General features: G+C 36.1%; 3 protein-coding genes across 4 annotated transcripts in view; 1 reads left to right on the top strand and 2 right to left on the bottom strand.

Moving 5' to 3' along the window:
* Positions 1–7,824: 7,824 nt before the first annotated feature.
* On the bottom strand, positions 7,825–9,322 carry LOC136976485 (26S proteasome regulatory subunit 4-like). Its single transcript, XM_067271783.1, has 2 exons — positions 8,155–9,322; positions 7,825–7,904 (listed from the first exon to the last, which is right to left on the bottom strand). Exons 1-2 carry the CDS (start codon positions 9,191–9,193, stop codon positions 7,825–7,827), a joined length of 1,119 nt encoding a protein of 372 aa, XP_067127884.1. The 5' UTR covers positions 9,194–9,322.
* A 2,263-nt stretch (positions 9,323–11,585) lies between these two features.
* LOC136976380 (uncharacterized) lies at positions 11,586–13,429 on the top strand. The gene is made up of 4 exons (XM_067271627.1): positions 11,586–11,722; positions 11,796–11,836; positions 13,006–13,129; positions 13,290–13,429. Exons 1-4 carry the CDS (start codon positions 11,627–11,629, stop codon positions 13,398–13,400), a joined length of 372 nt encoding a protein of 123 aa, XP_067127728.1. The 5' UTR covers positions 11,586–11,626; the 3' UTR covers positions 13,401–13,429.
* Positions 13,414–24,097, bottom strand: part of LOC136976379 (semaphorin-2A-like) — a 47,714-nt gene continuing 37,030 nt past the window's right edge. The window contains exons 2-18 of one of the 2 annotated variants that reach the window (XM_067271626.1): positions 22,566–22,738; positions 21,995–22,082; positions 21,616–21,667; positions 18,859–18,921; positions 18,676–18,783; positions 18,505–18,610; positions 18,268–18,432; positions 18,080–18,201; positions 17,862–17,970; positions 17,712–17,772; positions 17,274–17,614; positions 17,078–17,202; positions 16,849–17,000; positions 16,712–16,758; positions 16,357–16,641; positions 16,171–16,280; positions 13,414–16,093 (exon numbers count right to left, since the gene is read on the bottom strand). In XM_067271626.1, the coding sequence (XP_067127727.1) occupies positions 16,037–16,093; positions 16,171–16,280; positions 16,357–16,641; positions 16,712–16,758; positions 16,849–17,000; positions 17,078–17,202; positions 17,274–17,614; positions 17,712–17,772; positions 17,862–17,970; positions 18,080–18,201; positions 18,268–18,432; positions 18,505–18,610; positions 18,676–18,783; positions 18,859–18,921; positions 21,616–21,667; positions 21,995–22,082; positions 22,566–22,674 (2,100 nt within the window). In that variant the 5' untranslated portion in view covers positions 22,675–22,738 and the 3' untranslated portion in view covers positions 13,414–16,036. Of the gene's footprint in view, positions 16,094–16,170; positions 16,281–16,356; positions 16,642–16,711; positions 16,759–16,848; positions 17,001–17,077; positions 17,203–17,273; positions 17,630–17,711; positions 17,773–17,861; positions 17,971–18,079; positions 18,202–18,267; positions 18,433–18,504; positions 18,611–18,675; positions 18,784–18,858; positions 18,922–21,615; positions 21,668–21,994; positions 22,083–22,565; positions 22,739–24,097 lie in introns of both variants that reach the window. The other variant, XM_067271625.1, reaches the window with a different exon arrangement.

Genomic DNA, 24,097 nt, shown 5'->3' on the forward strand with positions numbered 1-24,097 from the left:
CGAATGTTTTGTGTTAAAACCGGACCTGTACAACACAAAGGAGTTTTTGCTAAGAATGATGAAGGTAGGTCATTTTCCACTACGTACTACTTTAAAAAAATGCCAAATGGTGAAACCCAGCTTCGCAGCTGGTTAATTTATTCAAAAACGCAAGACTCGGTATTTTGTTTTTGTTGTATACTATTTTCTAAAAGAAGAGGAAATGAACAATCTACACGGTTTATAGGTGGCTATAGTAACTGGAGAAAGCTGTCAACTGTAATTCAAGATCATGAGCGTTCTATTTGTCACTTTAATTCGTTTATTGCTTGGAAAGAATTACTAAAACGACTAAATTTATGTTCGACTATTGATGAAACTAATCAAGTTAATATAAATAAGGAAACGGAACGACTTAAATTACTATTTCAAAGAATTGTAGATGTGATTCTATTTTTAGCATGTAATAATCTTCCACTTCGAGGAACCCATGAAATAATAGGAACGCCTAATAATGGAAATTTTTTAAGTTTAATCGAATTTTTAAGTAAATACGACTCTGTGTTAATGGATCATATAAACAGAATAAAAAATTCGAAAAATAGAATTGTGCATCATTTAGCACATAGATCACAAGAACAAATTATTTCTGCGTTAGGAGATGAAGTCCTTAACAAAATTAAAAACGATATAAAAGCAGCCACATACTATAGTGTCCAAATGGATTGTACTCCTGATATTTCCCATAAGGAACAAACTTCAGTTATTATTAGGTATGTAAATTTTGAAGAGAAAAGATTAATTATAAATGAGTCATTTATAAGGTTTATTGAAGCAACTGATGTGACTGGAGAAGGACTAGCAAAAACTCTATTGAAAACATTAAGTGAGCTTGATTTAGATATTATGAATTGCAGAGGGCAGGGATACGACAACGGTAGCAACATGAAAGGGAAATATAAAGGTGTACAATCTAGAATAATTGCTCTAAACCCTCATGCAATATATGTGCCTTGCCTATCACACTCTTTTAATTTATTAATTTGTGATGCCGCTTCCAGCAGTATATATTGTAAAAATTTTTTTGGGATATTGCAACGTTTATATTGCTTATTTTCTGCATCTACAAAGAGATGGGAAATTCTACAAAAACATTTAAACATTACTCTTAAACCATTATGTGACACTCGTTGGGAAGCCAAAATAGATTCGGTTAAAGCAGTGTATACACAGTTTGAACAAACTTGTAATGCCCTAGAAGAATTTATTTATGTAAGTAACGATAATACAGCGGTATCCGAAGCTAAAAGTCTATTGGATTCAATACAAGAAATGCCATTTATTTTATGTTTAGTAGTATGGTTTGCAATGTTGTCTAAAATCAACGCAATCAATATACTATTTCAAGCAAAAACAATTATTCTTGAGTCGGCTTTTAATTTAGTCAATAAAATTAAAACTGAAATCCAAAATTTAAGAACAAAATTTAACACATTTTTAGACGAAGCAAAAGTGCTAGCACGTAATTTAAATATTTCAGAACATTTTCCTGAAAAACGAATACGAAAAAGAAAAAGGTTATATTCCGAAATAGCAGAAGATGAAGTTATAGAAAACCCGGTAGAGGAATTTAGATGTTATTTTTTTAACACTCTAATTGATACGGTTATTGTACAAATAGAAGATAGATTTAAAAGTATACCAAATATTATTTCTGATTTCAAATTAATCACTGATATGAAAACCTTAGAAAAACATGAATTAGAAAAATGTTCCAAAAACTTTGTAAATTTTTATAACAAAGATGTAGATGAAAACCTAATCCAGGAAATTGGTTTGCTACGGGATTTGATTTTGAATGAAAGGGATGTAAATAACGCACAAGATATATTGCAATACATACTAAATAATAATTATAATGAGTTATTTCTAAATGTATTAACTGTATTAAAACTTTTCTTTACGTTGCCAGTTACTATAGCAAGTGCTGGCAGCCTACCGCTCTGGGGGACCCGGGATCGAATCCGAACGGGTCGAATAATCCCCAGGAATTTTTCGGGGGGTGGTCCGTTCGGATATGTCGGGCCCCGTCCCTCACCACCCGGTCGCCCCATTGTGGGCCTGGCCGAACCCATAATGGGCCTACTAAAAGAGGCCCTCTTAGTGCCGCAGGGCGGAAAGAGTTAAAACAAAAATAAAATTAAATAGTATTCTTGTATTAACTGTATTAAAACTTTTCTTTACGTTGCCAGTTACTATAGCAAGTGCTGAGTGCTCTTTCAGCAAATTAAAATTAATAAAGAATTATCTTCGATCCAGCATGTGTGCAGAACGCTTAAATGCACTTGCTATATTAAGCATCGAAAAAGAAATTGCAAAAAATTGTAATTTTTCTGAAGTAATTAATGTATTAGCAAGAACAAAATCACGCTTTAAATAAACATGCATTAATATATGTTCGTGTTTGTAAATTTTTTTATTTTAGAAAAACATTTGGGCCCAAATAGTTTCTTGCACCCGGGCCCCTTTATCGAGAAGGCCGGCCCTGGGCGTAGCGTAGTGGGGGCGGCAGGGGCGGCCCGCCCCGGGCGGCACTTTTAGGGGGCGGCAAAATTTCACATTAAATAATAATAATATCTTGTAAAAATTTTTGTAATAAATGTGATTATTATATTGCAAAACATGTATACATGACTTTTTTATTTGTAACCTGTACAATACACAATAATGATGATTGTTCTTGCCGAAAAGTTTTTTAGAATTACTGTATATTTTAGTCTTTTAAATTGAGATACCTAAATAAAGGGGCGGCTGACTCCCACGCTACGCCACTGAACTGAAGAAATTGTTTTTTCCGTCTCGAAATAATTGAAAAGTTAATAAAAGATTGGTGATGACTTTTCTGTTTTCTCTGGTGTTGAGACAGTTGTATCTTTTACAAGTTACAGACTGTTCCTTATGCTTTTTCACATGGATAATATCCACGTCGTAAAGATAAACGTAACTCTGGTCTATTTTCATTTCGAAGATGTTACTTATGATCTTTATCCTCTTGCCAGAGTACCGGAATCCCGGTGTCGGTGGGAAAATGTCCTGAAAATTAACTTCCTTCGATCTCGCAGCTACTTTGTCTGTCTCGACGTTTCTACTGATATCGGTAGATAAGGACAACTCGTGACTGCCCGAAGAAGAGAATATAACGTCGTTCTTCAATGAGTTAACGTTATTACTTTGCGTCTTCAGAAGTGTCCCGAGATTTGAAATCTTTCCAATGATGTCGCGTTTATCGTCAGCTAGTGAAATAACAAAAAATATATGTTTCTAAATACATTACAATTCAAAATATTTATTGAAATTAGAGAATTTGCAGGAAAGGGATGGAAAAATAAGGCAAGAGAACGAGAACGGAAGATTTTAGAGAGGCCTTCATATGGAACAGGATGCAAATAAATTACTATAATAATAAACGAACGTTTCAAATATTGTTTTTTACCTACATCGATTATTCTTTTTGGTCTTTTAATCACAAATTCCATTCTTAGTTTCTTTTTGATGTGGCTTTGAATTCAAAACAACGAATCGAACTCGAAAATGTCGTTAGAACGATAATTCGAATGTTGTCAAAGTAAAACAAAAGATAATTTTATTATTATTATACAATTTTCTAATTATTAGATTATACTGTATTATTAATTTTATGAAATTTCAATTGTTCGGTTTATTAATTAGTAATCAATAATGGACTTAGAAGCCAAATAAAAGTAAATATTTTACGGCAAATTACTAAAAAATTCATTAAAAAATTATGTAAAATGGTCGTAATGTTTTTCTTTTTTTTTGTGTGATGAGTGCTTGTTTATACATGTGTAGATTTTGTAGATACACTCTTCGGGGTGTACTATAGATTACTCCCTATGGAATTTCAGGACTGATTATATATTTGAACTCAGGAGACCGAGACGACTTCAACGGTACCCTTTTTTTGGACCGGAGACGAAAAATAAAAAAGTTATCACACTTTTTAAGTTACCATACTTTTTTAATGCTCTCATGCAGACGGCACCATAGTTGCTAGTATTGCCATCTTGCGGTAAAGTCTGCAAACCGTGACGTCGGACTACGGTCATCTCCCGGAGCGTTAAACACGCGATACGAGAGCGGAGAGAGCGACGCGACTTCCGATCATCGCGCGATCGCCATTTCGATTAATGTTACTTATGGCAGCGAACATGGCGGCCCGACTGACCTCTCGTATGGGCGCCACCACACGCCGCCATGTGCTAAACTAGTGATCGATTCACGGTAGTTCTTGAACAAAGTAAAAAAGGGGGGACGTCTAAAGGCAATTTTAACGGCAAGCCACGAGACTCCCGATCGCGATAGCGAGGCCGACTTAGCGACTCCCTATCATCGCGCGATCGCCGAAAAAAAGTATGTTAACTTTTTTATTTTTCGTCTCCGGTCCAAAAGTAAAGTATCGTTGAACTCGTCTCGGTCCCCTGAGTTCAGATATATACGCAAACACACGAAATTCCATAGGGAGTAATCTATAGTATACCCCACTCTTCTGCATGGGGTTCTCATTTACGTAAACACTGTATTTACTTAAATGAGAACCCCATGCAGGAGAGGATTTTTAAAATTTGTGCGCACAAAAGATTTCCAAAGTGATTTTAGACCTAAGTCGTAATTACTGCGAAAAAACTGCAACAGAAATAAAGCTGATATCTGATTTTTCCTATTACGACTGCCTGCAAAAATGGGGTCTAAATTGGAGAATGACAATTTACATAAAGGCAGTTATAAATTCGCCGAACGGTTGGGAGTTACCGTCGAAAGTCGTATCCTTTGTATTTCACGAATTTAAGTATTAATTAATTAATTACAGAATTTAAAATTTCTAAAATATACAAAAAATATATTAGAAAGCCTAGACAACTCTGCATTTATTAATTAGTAAGCAAAAAAATAATCGTTTAATCCAATTAATTTTCAAAGCATATCATTAACAGGTGTCGTCTTTGGAAGTCTGTAATCAATTTTGAAACTTCGAATACATGTTGCAATATTTTAAGCAAAACTAATGCTTTCTAGCAAGCAGAACATATTGATAAATTCGCAAACTATTGAGCTAGTATCTCGAAACTATGCACGTATTCATCCATAAATTACAGTAATATTCGAAAATGTTAGAAAAAATGTCACTAAAGCATTAAAACAAGTAATTTTGATCTGCTAAATCAGGCAACACGTCCTAGCTTTTCTTAACCAGCGCTTCAATGAATAATATAGCCTATTATTTATTACTGTTAACACCCTCAAGGCGGAGTCAAAAATTTCTTTCCAGCCATTATTATGAAAGGATTTTTGAGAATTATCTGCAGGGCGATTTTATTTTTTATCAATGGATAACCAAGATGGTGACGAGAAGGAATGATCAGAGACGAGAAAGGATGATGAAAAGGGCATGCTTTATAATAACAATTCGAGAGTTCAATGAAAATTATGACTGTTTCTATCGGATCTTGTAATTTACGGAATTGTTATAAATCTTAAAATGTGCGGCGGGCCGGATAGAACTTCTAAGCGAGCCGTAGTTTGCCCATTACTGATGTATAATATGGTAAAACTATATAAGAAATTACAGAATACGAGGTCTGTTCAAAAAATACGCGGACTGTTTGAATTGCGCGACTCCAGTTGGTTCCAGGGAAATCCGCTTGGTGTTTCTTGGTTTGTACAGATCTTCTGGTGATAAAGCCGTTTCCCGGTTACAGATATCTTTATTTGTTGATTAGCTACGCGGTTTTTAGTGGAATGCGATTTTTTCGTTTGTCGGATTTCAGAATGAATGACCTGAAGGAGCAACAACTTGCTGTGAAATTTTGTGTTAAACTCAGAAAAAGATGAAAACTTCTTGTCAAGGATCATAACAGGTGATGAATCATGGGTTTACGGTTATGACATTGAATTGAAGGTCCTATCGTCCCAGTGGGTGGGTGAAACGTCCCCCAGATCCAAAAAAGCTCTTCAAGTTCGATCCAATGTCAATGTGATGCTGACAGTTTTCTTTCATGCTAAGGGTGTTGTTCACTACGAGTACCTCCCCAAAGCTCCACAGTGAACCAGACTTACTACATTGAAGTTCTGAAACGTGTGCGGGACGCCATCCATCGCAAAAGGCCAGAAATGTGGAGAAGTGGCGACTGGTTTTTCCATCATGACAATGCTCCAGCCCATTCAGCACTCAGAACTCTTGAGTTTTTGGCCAGACGCTCGATCACTGTTCTTCCCCACCCCCCTACTCACCTGATCTTGCTCCTTGTGACTTTTTCTTGTACCCCAAACTCAAAAGACCCTTGAAAGGAAGATTTGAGACGATTACCGAGATTAAAGCAAATGCGACGAGGCGCTGAAGGACATTACAAAAGAAACGTACCAGGACTGTTTCAACAACCGTTGGAAACACCGTTAGGATAAGTGTGTGCGTTGGGAAGGAGAGTACTTTGAAGGGCACCCAGACATGTAACTTCTACATAAAGTACATTTTGTTTTATGACGTCAGTCCGCGTATTTTTTGAAAAGACCTCGTACATTTAATAGTTATTTATATAACTATTAAATGTATTTACCCACGCGTACAACTCTTTAAAAAACTACAAGAATTTTAAGAAAGGTTTTTGTGTAGCCGCAGGCCGTGCATGTTAAATACCAGTCATAAAGACCAAAATAAAAAATTGTCGTACAGATCAATGTAAATTTCCAGCAACCGAGCACTCAATTATCATGTAGGCGCGACCAGCTTACGATAGGCAGTCGACCCATAGGCCTTTCTTCACATGGGGATTTTTGGTCTCGAATATCTCAGCCCATAGATCGAATTTCAAAATTCCGGCTTCATCACGATATCAGCCTTGCCATGTTGTACTGTACGTATTTGCAAAAAAATCGTGTTTAGTGGTCGTGCGGTCGCTTTGTACTTCGATCATGGACAAAACACTTTTTGACTTATTAAGAGCTCCACTCAATTATTTCAATATTTATTTCACTATGTACAACTTTGATGATTACGATCAATGTAATCGTAATTCCTCCAAAACACTTTACACTTTAAAGCAACGGCAAAAGGAATCAATAAACTTAACCTGCAACCTAAAGGAATTGTGATCTGTAAAGAATGCACCAACAAATGTACATTTGAAAACCTAAATATTTTTCTTGAAAACTGGCATTGGTCACCGATACCAAAATTGTACTTAATGAAATCTGTTTAGTTTATTTGGTTACGGCAAAGCGACGCGTTGATTATCTGCTGAGGGGTAATGTCCCGAGGGAACTTTCTACAGGAAACGCCCCTATTTAGGTGTTACAAACGTTAAGAAAACTCCACGTGGCCCATACGTTGGCAAGGCGCGAACCCATGACCAGTGTTACTACCAGTGTTCAGTTGTTTTATCCATTCTGCCACTGGTGGGCTCACATAATGAAAGAATTCTCACCGTCGCGATTACAGCTTTCAACGTCGGAATAATTACTTGAAGTTCCGATATCACAACTTTTCAGAGCAAAATGTGAGAACCGGGTTTCCTGTGCAACTCCCCTCACATTCAGGATGACCGCTTCATATCTGAAAAATCTATGATTTTCAGAGTCAGGACCTGACACCAGTTAGGATAATATTATACCGTGTCCTAAATCGCAAATTAGTATTTTTCAAAATGGAAAGTACACTAAAATTCTACCGATCATCGATTTAAATTATTCGTTATATTAATTTATAGCAAGAAAATTTAGATTTTAATCTACAAATTTGAAAATTATAGCATTTGTTTGCATTATAAAGCATTATAAATAGAGTCCCTCAGTTATATTTTTTTTCTTTTCCACAAGATTGTTCTTGGCTTCTATGAAGTCTTGTCGACATACTTTCATTCTTTTTTAACTCTTTCCGCCCTGTGGGCACTAAGAGGGCCTCTTTTAGTAGGCCCATTATGGGTTCGGCCAGGCCCACAATGGGGCGGCCGGGTGGTGAGGGACGAGGCTCGACATATCCGAACGGACCACCCCCCGAAAAATTCCTGGGGATTATTCGACCCGTTCGGATTCGATCCCGGGTCCCCCAGAGCGGTACGCTGCCACCTTAACCGCTCGGCCATTCCGGCCGCTCTTGTCGACATACTTTCATTCTTCTATTTCGTACTGCCGTGAGACCCGCTTCGGTGCAGAGCGCCTTTATATCTGCTCCTGTCAGATCGTCTTCGAAAGACAAAATATCATCCAGATTGCAATCGTCAGCCAAATTCATTCTAGCCGTGTGTATTTGGAATATAAGACGCTTCTCGTTGTGACTGGGTAAGAAGAATTCGATCTTTCTGTCAATCCTTCCGGGTCTTATTAATGCGGGATCTAAACTCTCGATTCTATTGGTTGCCAACACTACTTTTACGTCTCCTCTAGGATCGAAACCGTCCAATTGGGTCAGTAGTTCTAGCATAATTCTTTGAACCTCACGTTCTCCGCTACAGCATGCGTCAAATCTCTTACTTCCAATGGCATCGACCTCGTCGATAAACACTATGGAGGGAGAATATTCTTGAGCCAGTTGAAACAATTTTCGGACTATTTTTGCGCCTTCTCCTAAGTGCTTCCGAATTAATTCAGAACCCGCTACTCTTAGAAATGTAGCCGATGTTTGATTCGCAACAGCTTTCGCTAATAACGTCTTTCCGGTTCCCGGTGGTCCATACAAAATGACACCTTTCGGTGGAGTTATGCCCATTCTGTCAAAATACTCCGGATGAGTCAATGGCAATTCGACTACCTCCTTGATTTCTCTGATTTGATTCTCCAAACCGCCTATATCGTCGTAGGATTCAAACGGGATCTTAGTTATTATCATTTTAGAAAGCACAGGATCGACATTTTCCTCAATAATTCCTACGATTGAACGATCCGTATTATTAAGTAAGACCGAACAATCAGGTTGCAGCTTAGTTTTGTCGACGAATGACATAATCGGAACATATTCTTCTCCTTCTGGTGTAGAAACTATGGCAAAATTACCCTCGAATAGTTCTTTCAGTTCACCTACGACTAATGGATAATCTCGAAAGAACTCGATGATTATTTCTTCTTCAAATTTTTCATTGATGTATTCTTGTTGATTTCTAAGAAATTCTTCTTCCATCATTAGATAATCTTTGATTCTTTCCATTTTAAGCAATTTCAAACGGCAGTGTTTATTAGGAGTCACTCGTGGTATCTTTGCTGCATCCTTGTTTTCTCTTTTCACTTTGCGCTTTTGCAATTTGACAGGAATTGGTATGGCTTTCTTCTTATTTAGTTTTGAAGGTGACGATCCCATTATCAACTTATAATTTGATGTTAACTTGATTGTAGACACTTTAAGTATTGTTATAATTACAATTACGCTTGTGGCATTATTAGTTCATACATGAATTGTAATTAATTTCGAAATGTTCAATTGTTGAAACTTGAAATATCTTACAAAATTCAAATTAAAAATGAATCTTAATGATGATAAATTTATTAAATAAGAATTTTCCACCAGATTTTTTATACATTAATTCTTTGTCATAACTAAAAATACATAAGAATATCCTTAATTGAACAGTTGTTGGTGGTTGTATTTTACTAATCACAACAAATGAGACATTATGTTATAAATATTCTAGAATTCACACTCAACAACCTTTTTAAAAAACCAGTAATAGTAATTGAAAACAAACGTTTTCGACCGTTAACTCGGTCTTCCTCAGATTCTAAATATTGAGATTCGTTACATGTTCAAAACTCTTTCAGAACGTATTCAAATTTTCGAATAGAACAGTTGCGCGTTCGTGTTGCCATGGTATCATACGTGTTGTTGACATACGTAATACGTGTAGCGCAAAAACACAATGTAATTACATTTTTTAACCAAAAAGACCATAACATAATCGTCCTCAAGGCGGACAAATGCAAGGCTCTCGTGTTATTGAAGAAAGAAACATACACTTCCATGATGCAAACATACATCAACGACACAGAATGTGAACGCATCGATGATGGATTTGTCAACAAGCTACAAGCACGTGTGAAAAGATTTACACAAACTTGTTTAGCCATATATTTATTATAAACCAATCAAAAGATATGTAGGTGCATGCATTTTCACTTAAACCTAAATAAACTGATATAATAGATCCTAAAACTAGAAATAACTAAAAACGGTGACAACTAGCCCCAGTCTCCCGTACTTACTTTTAAAGATGTTTATGCGTGCCAAAGTTTTAGACTTCGAATAAGGATATTTAAATAAATTTAAGGAATGTGCTTTAATTAGAATAAATGTAGAAGGCTGATTGAAAAAGAACTGATCATATGATAAACCAAAAGGACGACTGAAAAAGACAAATGAAATATCGACATCGCACACTAGATGATTTCTCCTTACGTGCCACTGGTTCGCCACCCCCTGCTATATACTGTAGGTATACTCTGGTAGCACTAAGTTGGTCACGTGATTTGCCGATGTTTCGATCGTGTCCTGACCTGTCGATCTCGGTTATTACAAAAAGTAATAACCGAGCACTACATTTTTTCTTTGTTACTGAATCGCTTTGCCTTATTTGTTTCAATTAATATAGCACAGCGCCGTAATTAGCCTTTTATGCGCCCGGTGCGAGCTTCTGTAACTACGCCCCAAAACTATGATCCAAAACTTGGGCCAGGTCATTTCTGCGCCCCACTATGGTCTACGCCCTGTGCCTGGGCACCGCTGGCACTGCCCTAGTTACGGCACTGATATAGCCTACTTTTTTTTAGTAACAAATACTTTTATAATAAATCTCTACCAACTTGAATTTTGTAGTGAATCTGTTTAAATTAAAAATTGTTTATAAAAGTGTATGTTTATTTTTAAATTCTGTACTGTTTACTAATGAAAATTAGCTTTTTTTCTTTAAAAGCCGAACATTTTAGTACTTGAATTCAGTATTTCTCACCAACCTGTGATTAAAGGTAGCAAAAAAAGTAATTGTCTCCCGTGAAAAATGCATAGAACGTATTCTATACGTGAACAAAAAATTCACAGTATTTGATTGCTTGTTGTTTTCTCTTCTGGTTTTATATTCTTTGGAATTAAGCACAAAATTGCTATGGAGAACTTGAAAATTCTTTAATTCCAATGCGATGAATGAAGCTGTGACAGCATTTCTGAAAGTTCGCATATGCAAAAATGGAACACGTCCGTAAATGAATTTGTTTGAAACATTAAATTGAAAATTTCTATAGTGCTATTTTAAGATGCAACTTAAATACATTTCTACGTTGTAAGAATCGCAGTAATTGCTAAATAGTTGTCTATTCGGCGTGAATTTCCCTAAAACTTGAACATTTCTATTTATATTTATTCATATTTAAATAGAGAACGAGGAATTTCGTCACTCCCGCGACGAGTGCTAGAATAGTGTTTCTTTCCGTATATTTTAAAGGAGTATACTAAAATTTTTTAGTTAAAATTGTGAGAGCAATTGGAAGAACATTTAAATATTTAAACTTCTTTACGTGTCATTCATTTACTTAAAAATATTCGAAGTTCGATTCGATTCTATAAGAAAATTTCTCAAAAAATTGAAAAAGAAAAATGGCTCGAGATTTACAGAATACATCGTACAGATTCGAGAAAATCCGACCGAAAATATTTTACGAGCATGGACTTGAATCTAATACAAGAAATAAGGTATATTTCTATACGATTCCTAATAACAAGACACTACATTCAATTTTTTTCTCTAACAAAAAATTCGTTGCAGATAGAGAAAGACATTGCACGTCTAGAAATGATAGTAAATCAGTAAGTACTGTACTTTCAGAAAAATATGAATTTTAATTCTCTCTTCGGAGACAAATTTACTCGAAGACTTATCTTCCATTTAAAAATTTTTTATCCGATAAGTTATTCTGAAAGGGAGAACATTGTAATAACTCCACCTTGTGGGCCTTATCAAGCTTATTGTTAGTCTGGCCAGGCCAGTGAAGAGGGATGGGCACCAAGGGAGAACATTTACGAATGTGTTTGAAGGGAGAGGAAAACAATTTTAAAGTCAAGAGGTCATGCCCTCCATGTGGTATTTAGAAGACATCCTTCTTTTGGTAACCCTACTCTAAATTAACAGAAAAATAGACTTTTTAAATACATTCAAATTACAATAGTGATTATTGTAATTTGAATGTATTTAAAAAGTCTATTTTTCACGTTGCCTGTTTATTCTGGACTTGTTCCACTCTGCAGACACGAAGAGGGCCTTTTTACTCACGCTGGGATTCACCTCCCAGATAGAGTTGAAGATAGAGCCCAACATATTCAGATTCCCATGAAAATTTTGGCTGACAGACCCAAACCAGTCTCAAGAGTGGAAAGTCCGTACCTTATCACTTTCACCCATTTGATGTGTTGTCCGAAAGACATAGATTCACATTCCATTCGGCCGAACGTTTTTTTAGTATCTCAGATTTTAATCTTTATACATTACAGTACTTTAATATCCGCGAATCAATTGGTACAGTACAGTACATAAGAACACTAATAATAAATCTGTGATTAAGATCCAAGAAAATTGGAACATTTTGCCAATCTTTCTGAAATCATTGTTTCTATGAGCAATCTCACTCTAAAAGTTATTAAAAACTTTTAAAATTTAATAAATGTCCAACTTATAATTCAATAGAATGGGAAAGTAATGCAATTCTGATATTAAAGTGATGTAGTCGGAACTTACACTGAGTCCCATTTGCTAAATACAGTACATGGATAAAAAATATAGACAAGAGTTTGGATATCCAAAAACACTAAAATATGAAATCTAAATATTTTGGTTTCTTCACACACACAAGCAATCTTAGTTTAGTGGTCTGAAAACAAATACCAATTTTTAAAGAGAGTTTTTAAATTAAACGAAGTGTGCAGTCTTCAGGAGTTGAAATGATAAAAGACTGAAATCACATACTGCTGTTTTTATTTAGAGAAAAATTTGCTTGTTGGAAGAGCAATTGGCTGGAATGTGATCACCAAACCAGCAAAACTTTTAATGGTTATAATAAAATTATGGCTGAAGAAACCGCAAAAGATAGAATGGCCACCAATCAGGTATTAATTTCTTTTGTGTTATAAATAAAAAATTAACTATATATAATTTTTAATAACTCCGTTCATCTAATTCTTTATGTAATTTATTACCAGGCAATTCTAATTTTAAAATTAAAATCATAATTTTCATCATCATTATTTTACTTTATCAAATTCACAGATGAGAAAACTAGCATTGATTGATCTTTACTGCAGTGAAATGCATCAATACTGTGAAGAGTTGAGACAAAAAGGAAAAATGATTGCTTACTGGCGATTGTTTCTAGATTAAAAACAAAAACAACTTGGTGTCTAAATTCTTTAATTAACTTACACCTTACAAGTACAGGACATGTTGATGAACAGCATAAAAATGGGTGAATTGTACACTTACAAGGTGCTAAAGTGGCAGTGTGCAGAAGCCAACAATATAGAAATTTTTTTTCCTACTATGTACAAAGCAATGATAAATTAGTTTTATTAATACAATAATTATAAAGAAATATTGCTATGCTAAGCAGAAAGTTTTAATTTGCACACTGTCTAGGAGAGTCGAGTAATGTGAATCGAACGGGGTCGCCCGGTTGATCCCGTTCGGCTGGCAGAATGGGGACTGGAGAGTTTTTAAAACACTGGGAACATAAAATATTAAAAAAAAAAGAAATACATACAAATTTATCAAATTTCATTAATGCAATTTCTATTTTGTTACGATTAGAATTTTTTTCCTTTTAAATTCAAAATGACAAACCCAATGTTTATACCAGCACAATGAGAATAAATTAATGTAATAACTTTTTTTTTTTTATCCTACAGGAATGCAAAATTTTCATTTTAAATATATTATAAAGAACCTACAATATTATCAAAACCTTTGTTATTGTTCTATATATAATTTTTTTTTTCTTTTTTAAAGGATGCAAATGCCATTCTTACATTAGTCTAGAATAATGTGCTGTAAATTGTGATTAGAATAGAAAGATTATTTTCTAGTTGAAGTTTCAATGAGTAGTTGTACAGTGGAATGAAAACATTTGATATAAAAAAACCTAAGTATTACAATAATGTTTCTTCCTCGATGATCAACAATAACTGTAAATGAAGATATGACATTTACAAAAGATGAGTCAAGACATGACAGTAATCATAAATATACCTGACTTTTGATGTAAAATTAAAAATATAATACTGAAATAAGCAATGGTCCTTATGCAATTAAAGTTTGTTTTTCTCTTGCATTTTTTTTTTAACAGAAGAGCTGCCTCTATTCAGCCATGAATAAATTTACATATATATATATTTTTTTTTGTTTGGCCATCGACATCTTGGTGCTAAGGAGAAGTCTGATATATAATAAGGTGCCCACTGTGAAAAATATCAAATGAGATAAGCAGAACCCACAAAGAATTTGCTGTACATCTAACAATTATTATAAACAGAAGGGAACATTCATTTTTTGTCCATTTGGTGCATAAGTATGACACAAATTTCTAATAAGCAATCTTTCAATTTTTACACAAATCTGAGCAAATTTGTGGCTTATTTTTTGTTTTTTTCCTACTAAAATAGCAATAGATTTAAGTTCTTTATACCCATAAAAGACAAACTATGATATGTTTAGTGTAAAGTAAACACAGGTTGGGAATAAAAGTGATATATTATAACTTATGTATATTTCTACAACAAATCCAAAATAGTTTGATAACCATTTCGAATTATTCTCCCTTTAAATGGTTACCTTTTTTTGAATATAACTTCTAAGGTTAACTAATCAACAAACATTTTAAAACAGTCCTATAAGCAAATAAACAGTCTAACCGTTATCATCATTTTTCAATCACAGAAGAATAAACATATTTTTTTATCCTCATATAATAATTACAGACACAGCCACTGTACACACCAAACATTGCATTTCAATCCATTTAGTTTTACAAGATAAGATTGTCAACTTTCCAGAAATCTCACTGTATACTAACAGTAATATTTAGATGAGCAATAATTGAAGGCATGAAATTTAATAACACTACAAGAAATGTTTCCAACAAAACAGTCTATTTGATATTTTGCACTGTCTATCTGAGCATCTTTATTTTTTTCTTCTATTTATTAGTACTGTTTATGTATATATAATTTTCTTATTGTCAATAATCCCATTTTGGGAAACAGTACTTGTTTCGTACGTTTCATTTTCACAGATAAAGGCAATATGCCTCACGAATGTCATGCACACACATCTAGCATTGTATATTGCTAGAGTAATAAATGAAAATTTTTGTTCTAATTGTTTTGCCCATCACAAATTTTCAGTTTGAATCTTTCCTATCATCTCATTAAATTAATGCATATGTTCTTTTTCTAGAGATGAATAATTTAAAAAGGAAAAATTATCGATAAAAAATTTAAAAACACACGCTACAAATAGCAGCACCTTGAAGCAGCTATCACTTCCCAAATGATGGCTAGTAAATTTACTTCTTTATAAAAAATTTTTCAAAATAAAAGACAAAAAATATACCCACCCCGTAAATTCTTAAATCACAGTACTTTAAGACGTTCACATACACACACATGCACACATATGCACGCGTGATTAGACGCATGCAAAGTATGAAACGTAACCTAAGCACACAGATATGTTGTCAATGGTACACCTTATTCTGAACAAACGTAGAATGCCACCGACCAATGACCTAATACATTCTTGTGCTTTGAGCATTTGCATATCGTTATAGTCCATGGCCAATACTATGTGCATAGCACTGTATGATTATGCCATGTGGGAAGTGGCTCCTGATCTTGCAAAGAGGAAATGTGCATGTATTTACAAAAATGATACTGCTGCATAACCCACAGCTTTTAGCACCTCCTGATACTTGACAAAAGATGTTGAGCACAGTAGGTGTGGCTTTACACCCACTGGACAAATTAAGCACTCGGACTTCGCTGATAGGTCACGTCGTTCGGATGAGCAATCTGGCACTTCTAAAGAATTCCATTTACAAGTAAATTTTAATATTGTAGATTGAAAAATAATCAATTAATAAATTTATTCTACTCACAGCTTGTTTATTTTGCCATGTTTTCATAGCAACTTTATATTTTTCAAATTCTTGACACCAGTCAGAATAAACCTTTCTATAATCAGTATCCGTTGGAGCATTACATGTTTCTGCAACAATTAAAATAAAGGTATTTACTAAAATTTAAATTTGTGTAACTTTAGTAGAATAATTGTAAATATATACTTGAATCAACTGTTATATTATAGCTGCAAAGCGTACTGCTGCCCATTTTGCAATCATATCGTCCGCTATCCCTTTCAGTGACAGAAAGAATTACTAAACCGTGATCAGCAGTGTGAATGTACTTATCTCTGTGTTGTTGCATAACTGGGTACTTTCCTTTTTCTCTGCTATAGTGGTACCATTGAAGGAAAGCAAACCTAATATTCTCCATATCTGGCATTTCAATGGGACAAGCTAAATGCACACTTTGACCCCAATAAACATGAAGAGGTTTATTTTTTACATCTGTAATAAGTTTACAGTATTAGAAATGTTGAGGTAATGATATTCCTGGAATATAATTTCTAATACTTACGATTATCACAGATACCAGGTGTAGCATTAGTAACATCTTGCAATAGTCTGGAAAGAAAAGTAAAATTTTATTTTCATAATTTTTTTGTTTAATTAATTTTTTTGTTTAATTAATTTTTTTTTAAAGTTAGTACAAACCCTGCAGTGTAATGTCTGCATTCATTTCGATCCTTATCCCACCCGCAATATGGATCTTGAATGCAACGCACGCAGTTTTCATAGCGACCTTTACACATGACCATATTAAATTGCCGAACTGTTCTGTCGGAAGTCACGTATAATGATTTGTGCTGTAAACAAATGTATAATTAAAATTGCGATTAATGTATATCATATTAGTGTGAAAAATTCAAATAAATTTGAATACTTTGCTTGAAATTTGCATTGCTCTAATGGGATCGGGTGTTGTTGCTTCAAAAATATCAATAAGATTTGAATGTTCCTCTCCTGTTCTATCATACCATTCTACTAATTTGTATATAAGACCATTATCTATTAAAAAATAATCATTGTTAATATAAAATATTTTTTTAATTAAAAAAGCCTTGAAGAAAGTTAAATACTTGTTCCCGTGTAGTATACAGTGTAGTGCACTCCATCAACTTCTAATCTATCTACAACTAGACGAGTGAAGATTACATCACGTTTATAATATACAGGTTTGCCATTATCATGAGCAACAGCAGAGTCCATTAAAGGATGACCACGAATAAAATTAAGGACAGAATCAGGAAGTGTTTGAGTATCATTCACACACAGACCCGGCCTTGGTTCTGGAACTTTACTAGTCAAAACTGGAAGCCAAGCAGAAGAGGAAGTTGCTTGTTCCTTAAATTTACCATTAAACACCTCTTGAATAGAATCCAAATTGAATGTACAGATGGCTGAACCCATTAGTCCATTCCTATGATGAGATGAGCTTATTTTAATAATGGATCATAAATTTACCACTCAAAAACTTCTGAATGTTTTGTTATAGAAGAAGACGGGTAAAAACTTACATGGAAGTAGTAAAAACTCCATAAAACATCCTTTCATCATCCGGATGTTGATATATATTTTCTGAAATTGAATATATACAAACATTAATTTTTTTTAAAACTTTAACAGTAAGTTGTTATAGAATTCAACAAATAAGCAAAATAACTTACGAATTTCATTAAAATAAAATGGAAATTCACCAGGGATGGAACAATTAAGTCTTGCTTTTAAAAATGATGCCCAGTTTTTATTCAATATATTTTTACCTCCTGTATCTTTCTACAAATAAAAATTATTTTATTTTATTTATTCCATAAAATTTTTATTGAGAGTACCTTTATAACAATACATTTAAAATAAATTTTTCAAATTTTTTAGTAATACTTACTTTACAAACTCTGGCCACCCTAGAATAAACATTTTTTCCACAGTTTATGTATTCGACAGCACTTTCACGGAAAAAGAAGTATACATATTCGCCAATATCATAAGATCCGACAAAGTGTGGTCCTAGAAATAATTATGTTAATGATAAATATAAACTTTTTTCTGATTTTTTCCTTATATCATACTTACTTTCGAGCCATTTGGAATCATACTTGATGGTACGCTTAAATGGATGGACTTTATTTAACGTAGTCATATTGTAAAGATTGGTACGGAAAATAACTGTATCAGCTTTAGTAAATTCTGCTACTGTGCCACTATAAAGACCGGGAAGCCCATTGGGATTTCCATGTTCTGTATAAAACAAATATATAAGTACACACTCATAAAATCTATTCGAATAAATAAAGTATATGTTTTACTTACCAACCCAAACTGCTGTAGCATTATCTTCAGGATCAAACGGACATTTGGCTATCCCATCTCCAATTCCCGGAAATTTCTCGTGCACACCAAGATGAGTGAGGTTAGCCTGATTAAAAAGTGTTTCATATATAAAAGTTTACATAAATTAACCTAAAAATATAATCCACTTACATGGATAACCCAATCAGTTGGATGATGTGCATTGGTGCCACACACATACAGTCGGTTTCCATCGTTAATGGGTTGAATAACTCTGATATGGTTTTTACAATCATAATGCTAAAAAAGATAAAATAAAATAAAACTGAATTAATTCAACAAAAACTATAAGCCATTTTTAAAATCATTAATTACCTCAGATTTTCCTTTGGATACACAACTGGGTATGTTTGATGGAGGCAATGTAATTAGATCCACCTGCAATTCAATAACAATGAATGATAAAAATTTGTTACAAATAACTAACAGAAAAATCAATTTTGAAGATCTAATTTAAGTACAATTGCAGGTGCAAAAAGTTAAAGAACCAAAAAAAAAGCACATTACTTTAATGAACGAACATTAAAAAATAATTGCACTTCTCAGGGGCAGAGAAAGTTGAAATTCGGCTCAAAGAGAATTTAAATTCTAATATTGCTTATTTTGAATATTAAATTTTTTTAATCTAAATACTGATTTAAAACTTCTTATTTAATTATGTTTTGTGAAATTAACAAGTTTTTCTAACTTCTCACAATTATTGAATTTCTATCCTTATAAAACCATTTTCCCATTAAAAAAGTATATCACAGTTTAAATATTAACATTTTTTATAACGCTAAAAATTATTAAAAACTCCTAAATTGTTTTTTCAATGGGCCATATACAAACCAACAAAGATAATTGCACAGGGTAAACAAGTTTGGGTAAATTAATTAGACGGTTGCAAACACGACAATCAATATGAAGATCCGAGTCACTTAAATGATGACAACAGAAGCAAATTTAGATACTTGAAATCCAAATAAATTGAAATTTAAATGCTCACCAACAAAAGATTTCAGTCGGTAATCATGAAATACAAAACTATTTTAGCTTCCTTTAAAAATTTCCAAAGATTTTCCCCCCTTGCTGGGATAGTAAAGAACACAGAAAAAGTTCAGTTTTCTATACAAAAACAATCCAAGGTGGAGTAGTGTTTTTAGTTGAACTAAAATTCCTATAAACTTGTTCCACTGAAACAGTAAAAAAAATGTAAAAATATAACCAAATGTGCTTAAACTAACAAAAAATTTATTGAAGTGCAACAGTTTATATGTATGTATTTATTGAATTTCAATAATTTTTTTTATTTTGTTGTATGCAATTTATATAGAATACAGTAGAGAGTCGTTAATCGGAACGATTTTCAGTCGGACTGTGTCGTGCTGAATCGAACGTTTTTGATACTAGATTTACTTCTAAAGTATAATTTTCATGTTTTTATATTCTTCAATATATTTATTTTGTTTGTACAAAATGAAGAAATAATTTTTAACGATACGATAGCCTCGATTATTATTATAAAAATTTTCGTTAGGCTTAAAATCGACGAAAATTCAACACGAAGCGACACGCAACGGAGAAAAATTTGAACATCGGACAGGTTAATATTTTTTCGTACATAATCGGTAATCGGAACAAATCACTAATCTGAACCACCACAGTCTCCAATTGATTCCGATTTACGACTCTCTACTTTATATGTAATTTCTGGATGTATAGAAAACAGCATCTTTTAGGCCAGCAGTCAAAAAGCGGCACGTGGATTTTCTTAGATTCATCAAAATGAGGATCCAAACACAAAGCTGGGCTTTAATAAAGGAAATCTACAGTTTCTAAAATTAAAACAGAAAAGATAATAAAAATTCATTCTATTTCCAAGCGCTAAGGAACCATTCCACAAGTCAAGTGAGACAGGACAAAGTCTGAGATATTTTAGACACAACTTAAGTGGTAACAAAAACAAGACTATACCACTGTCAAGTGTAACCATCTGTTTGTGTTTAAGAAGAGGCAGAGAGGACATTTACTGCAGGGTCACTTACATTTCACAATCAACCTGTCTCAGGACGGCAGAGAGGCCCAAATTGCACAGGGGCCAAAACCATTTCACCGCTAACGATATTGTTAAATTGTCCGACAGGAGCTTCCGGACGACGGAATAACGAGGCAGTGACGGACGGCGCGGGAACAAACAATTCTCCAAATGCGTTTTAAACAAGATCGGTGACAATAGGGAGACAGCAGGGACGTTCGATGACTGGGAACAGACTGGCAGATCAATACAAAAAAGGCAACGATGTATGACGAACATCGAGGGGCAGTCAGCCACGAAATGGACAATCACTTCGCTCGTCGCGGATAAAGGAACAAGAGAAAAAAATTGCAAGAGCTCTTCCCCCATACCGCATCTTTGTCCCACATCCCATCATCTTAACGTTAGAACCTCGAGGATTCGGGGAAGATGCGAAACAGGCGAGCGGAACGAGGGTGGAGATTACGAGTCCCTTACCGGAAGATGTCAGTCGGAGCGCGTAATGAACACGACGAAGCGAGAACAAAGTCGTCCGGAGGGCGACACCGTTTTTCACTGACAGGGCGACAGTAGAAAGCACTTAGTACGTCCATCCCCGTCTCCGAATAGGAAGCGAGATCGATGCGCGACCAGAAGTCGCGATTAATCCGCGGCCATATTAGCCGCGCTAAAAGAGTAAGGAGTGGCCACCCTCCGCGAGAGGGGGGAAGAGAAAACGAGTCGCTTTCTCTCGCTCGCGCTCTCCGTTAAACCCTCCTCGCATGATCGACGTCGTTTGGACGACATGCGATGGGAGCCAGAAGAAAAAGGACCGAACCGAAAACGTCGATCTTGTTCATACGCTTGACACGTACATACATCATCTATTTAATGAGGTTATTTTACTGCATTCGCTCTCTTTACGGACCATGTATTTTTAACCAGGTAATGTATTTCCGACGGCGTCGTCGTGTCCCGGACCCGCTAGCCAGGTAACGTTAACCACCCAAAACCTCGGCTCTAATGAGTAATCAATGACCAACCCATTCCTCTTGCGGATCGGAAAACAGTCTCACCTCGCAACGGGTCTTGTTCACGTTGTTCAGGTTCACCTTGAAGATCTTGTCCCTGCAAAGAAAGAAAATGTCAAAAAAATTGCAGCAAAATCAGCGCAAACTTTCTTCTATTATTGTTTCTCGGAAGCCGGTTTTATTTGGTGCACGCCTCTCGTGCGGATGCGTACGAAAAGTTGTTAAGGAGAAAGAGAGAAAGCAAAGAATACGGTCTGTGACAAATTTTTATGGTCGGGGTGGAGCCGACGGACTATAAAATAACGACATCGTATATACTGTATATAAGCACGTGAAACGGGCTTAGAAACCGGCGAGTTCAATATACGGAACGAGAACAGTGCGTCTATCGTTCCGTTCTTTTTCCTTCTTTTAGCATACTTACATGGAACCCACGAACAGGACCTCCCTCTTGGCATCCAGGTAGAGAGTGCGGTAATATAGCGTCCCGCAACTGAAGTCGTGCACGTGTTCTGCAATGGATAAAAATACAGCAATTACTTGATGAATGGCCAGCGATGGCGAAAGCGACGCGACCGGGTTACGAAGGCGGAAATGCACCCACCTCGGTGGTGTCGGACGTGCGAGTTAACGACCGCCAGCAATCGCCAACTTACTAAAAACGTCCACAGGGCGGCCGGCACCGGCATACTGATGCCGGAATTGTCGCCCTACGGAGAATTCCGTCACGTGATCGCCAGCCGTGACGTCGACGATCGAAAGCCGCCACGTGGTCGAGCGGAAGAGACTCGAACCCGCGTTTAACAGGTGGAACCGTTTCGCCCGCTAATCGATTGGTCGATTGTAGCAAATTGGTAACTTGTGTACTTCGATCCGGACACGTTTTTCCGTCTTCCGGCTCGTTTTTTTCCCCTCCCGCTTCGGACACGGGTCGTGTCTTTTCGCTTAAAACGCGGCGACCGAAGCGAGAAAATCGCCAAATAAACTTTTCCTACCTGGCGGAACGATGCGATTCGGCTCGGGTCTTAAACACGAAACGGCGGAGAGGACGAAGACGTAGAAGAGACAGGACATCAATCGACGCAGATGCACCCCACAATCCATGGCAGATGGAAGAAAAAAGACGACTGGGACGGGACGGACGATCTAGTTGAACGAAAACACCCACCTGGAAAGACGGAATGAATAAAAGTTGGGCGGAGACACTACAATAACGGGGATCGTCAATCGTAAAAAAAGAACTACAATCGCGTAGCGGGAAACTATCGAAAACGCCACGCACGCCATGATCCATCAGTATTTGCACCGGAGAGGGAATTTGTTGTCGTTCATCTATCACAACATCCGCCGGGGATCATCTATAACATTTGCTCGACACTAGTTACTACCAGCTTAATTACTCGCTCGTCTTGTCACTTGATTGAATGTTTTGCGGTGTGTACACTTGTCCGTCTTCGGCATTACCCTATCCTATCGAATCGTGGCCGGATACGCGATCTGCCTGGGGGAAGCAGTCTCTTTAATTGAGTTCCATTCCGACCCCCTCGTCGACGGTGTAATTACCTCGTGCGCGCGATAACGCGACGCGGGCGAGGGGGGCGAGCGAAGCGATAAAGACCTTGGAAGACCGTACGCGTTTCCTAACACTTCCAACGTCGAGTCACGAGCCAACTGGACATCCATTATCCACTCTCGCCCGGAATATTAAGTCGACATTAAAATGGAATGCGGCCCGTCGCCGTTTCGCCTCCCTCTAAACGGGGCGAGTCGGAGAAGGATCGCGATCGCCCGCGTGTTTTCTGACTGGATCTTATTGATCTACACGGGGACTAATACAAACCCTCTTCCGCCAGAACGACTTCCGATGGAAAAAAGGGAGATATATGAAATTCCGCGTTCAATTCGTCGTAAAAAAGTCAATGGAATGGATTCTCTCCCTTTCCGTGCATTCCCTAGCGACCGTCTCTCTCGTTCTTTTTCGTGTATGGCCCGGTAATTATATTGTAAAAAAATCGTCCGGGTATACTGTTTATATCAAATTCCCAGCATGCGGAGCCGGAATTTCGAAAATAATCATTACGTCGTTTGACAAAAAACCTCTTCAATCGGGTCTTCGAGGGGAGGGGCGCTTTCAATAGGGAACTTCTGTAACGACAATAGCAGAAGGCGACTCTGCCTCCTCCGCCAGATGCGGTCCTCTACTGCATTGTGAGAACCCCGCCGTAGAGAACCAGCCTTTCGCACCTGCCCCGTGCCCATTGTCACGATCGCCATGCCCAGGGCCGCGATAAGCCCGCCGCGTGTTAATCGAGTGCAAATTAAGAAAGATGCTTTATTCGTGTACCCGACGTGACGTCACGAACGTAAAAAATCCCCGCAGCATCAATTAGAAAAGATTCTCCTCCCGTGTCTAATGACGGGTTAGCGAGTCCGTGCGACCATGATGTAGCGGTAATTTATATTGTGTACCGTCCATCCAGACGGAAAGTTGGGAGATGCGCGACTCTCCAACAACAAAACGGATCTC

The sequence above is a fragment of the Centruroides vittatus genome, unplaced genomic scaffold (genome assembly GCF_030686945.1).
Source record: "Centruroides vittatus isolate TY-2023 unplaced genomic scaffold, ASM3068694v2 contig_400, whole genome shotgun sequence".
NCBI lineage: Eukaryota > Metazoa > Arthropoda > Arachnida > Scorpiones > Buthidae > Centruroides > Centruroides vittatus.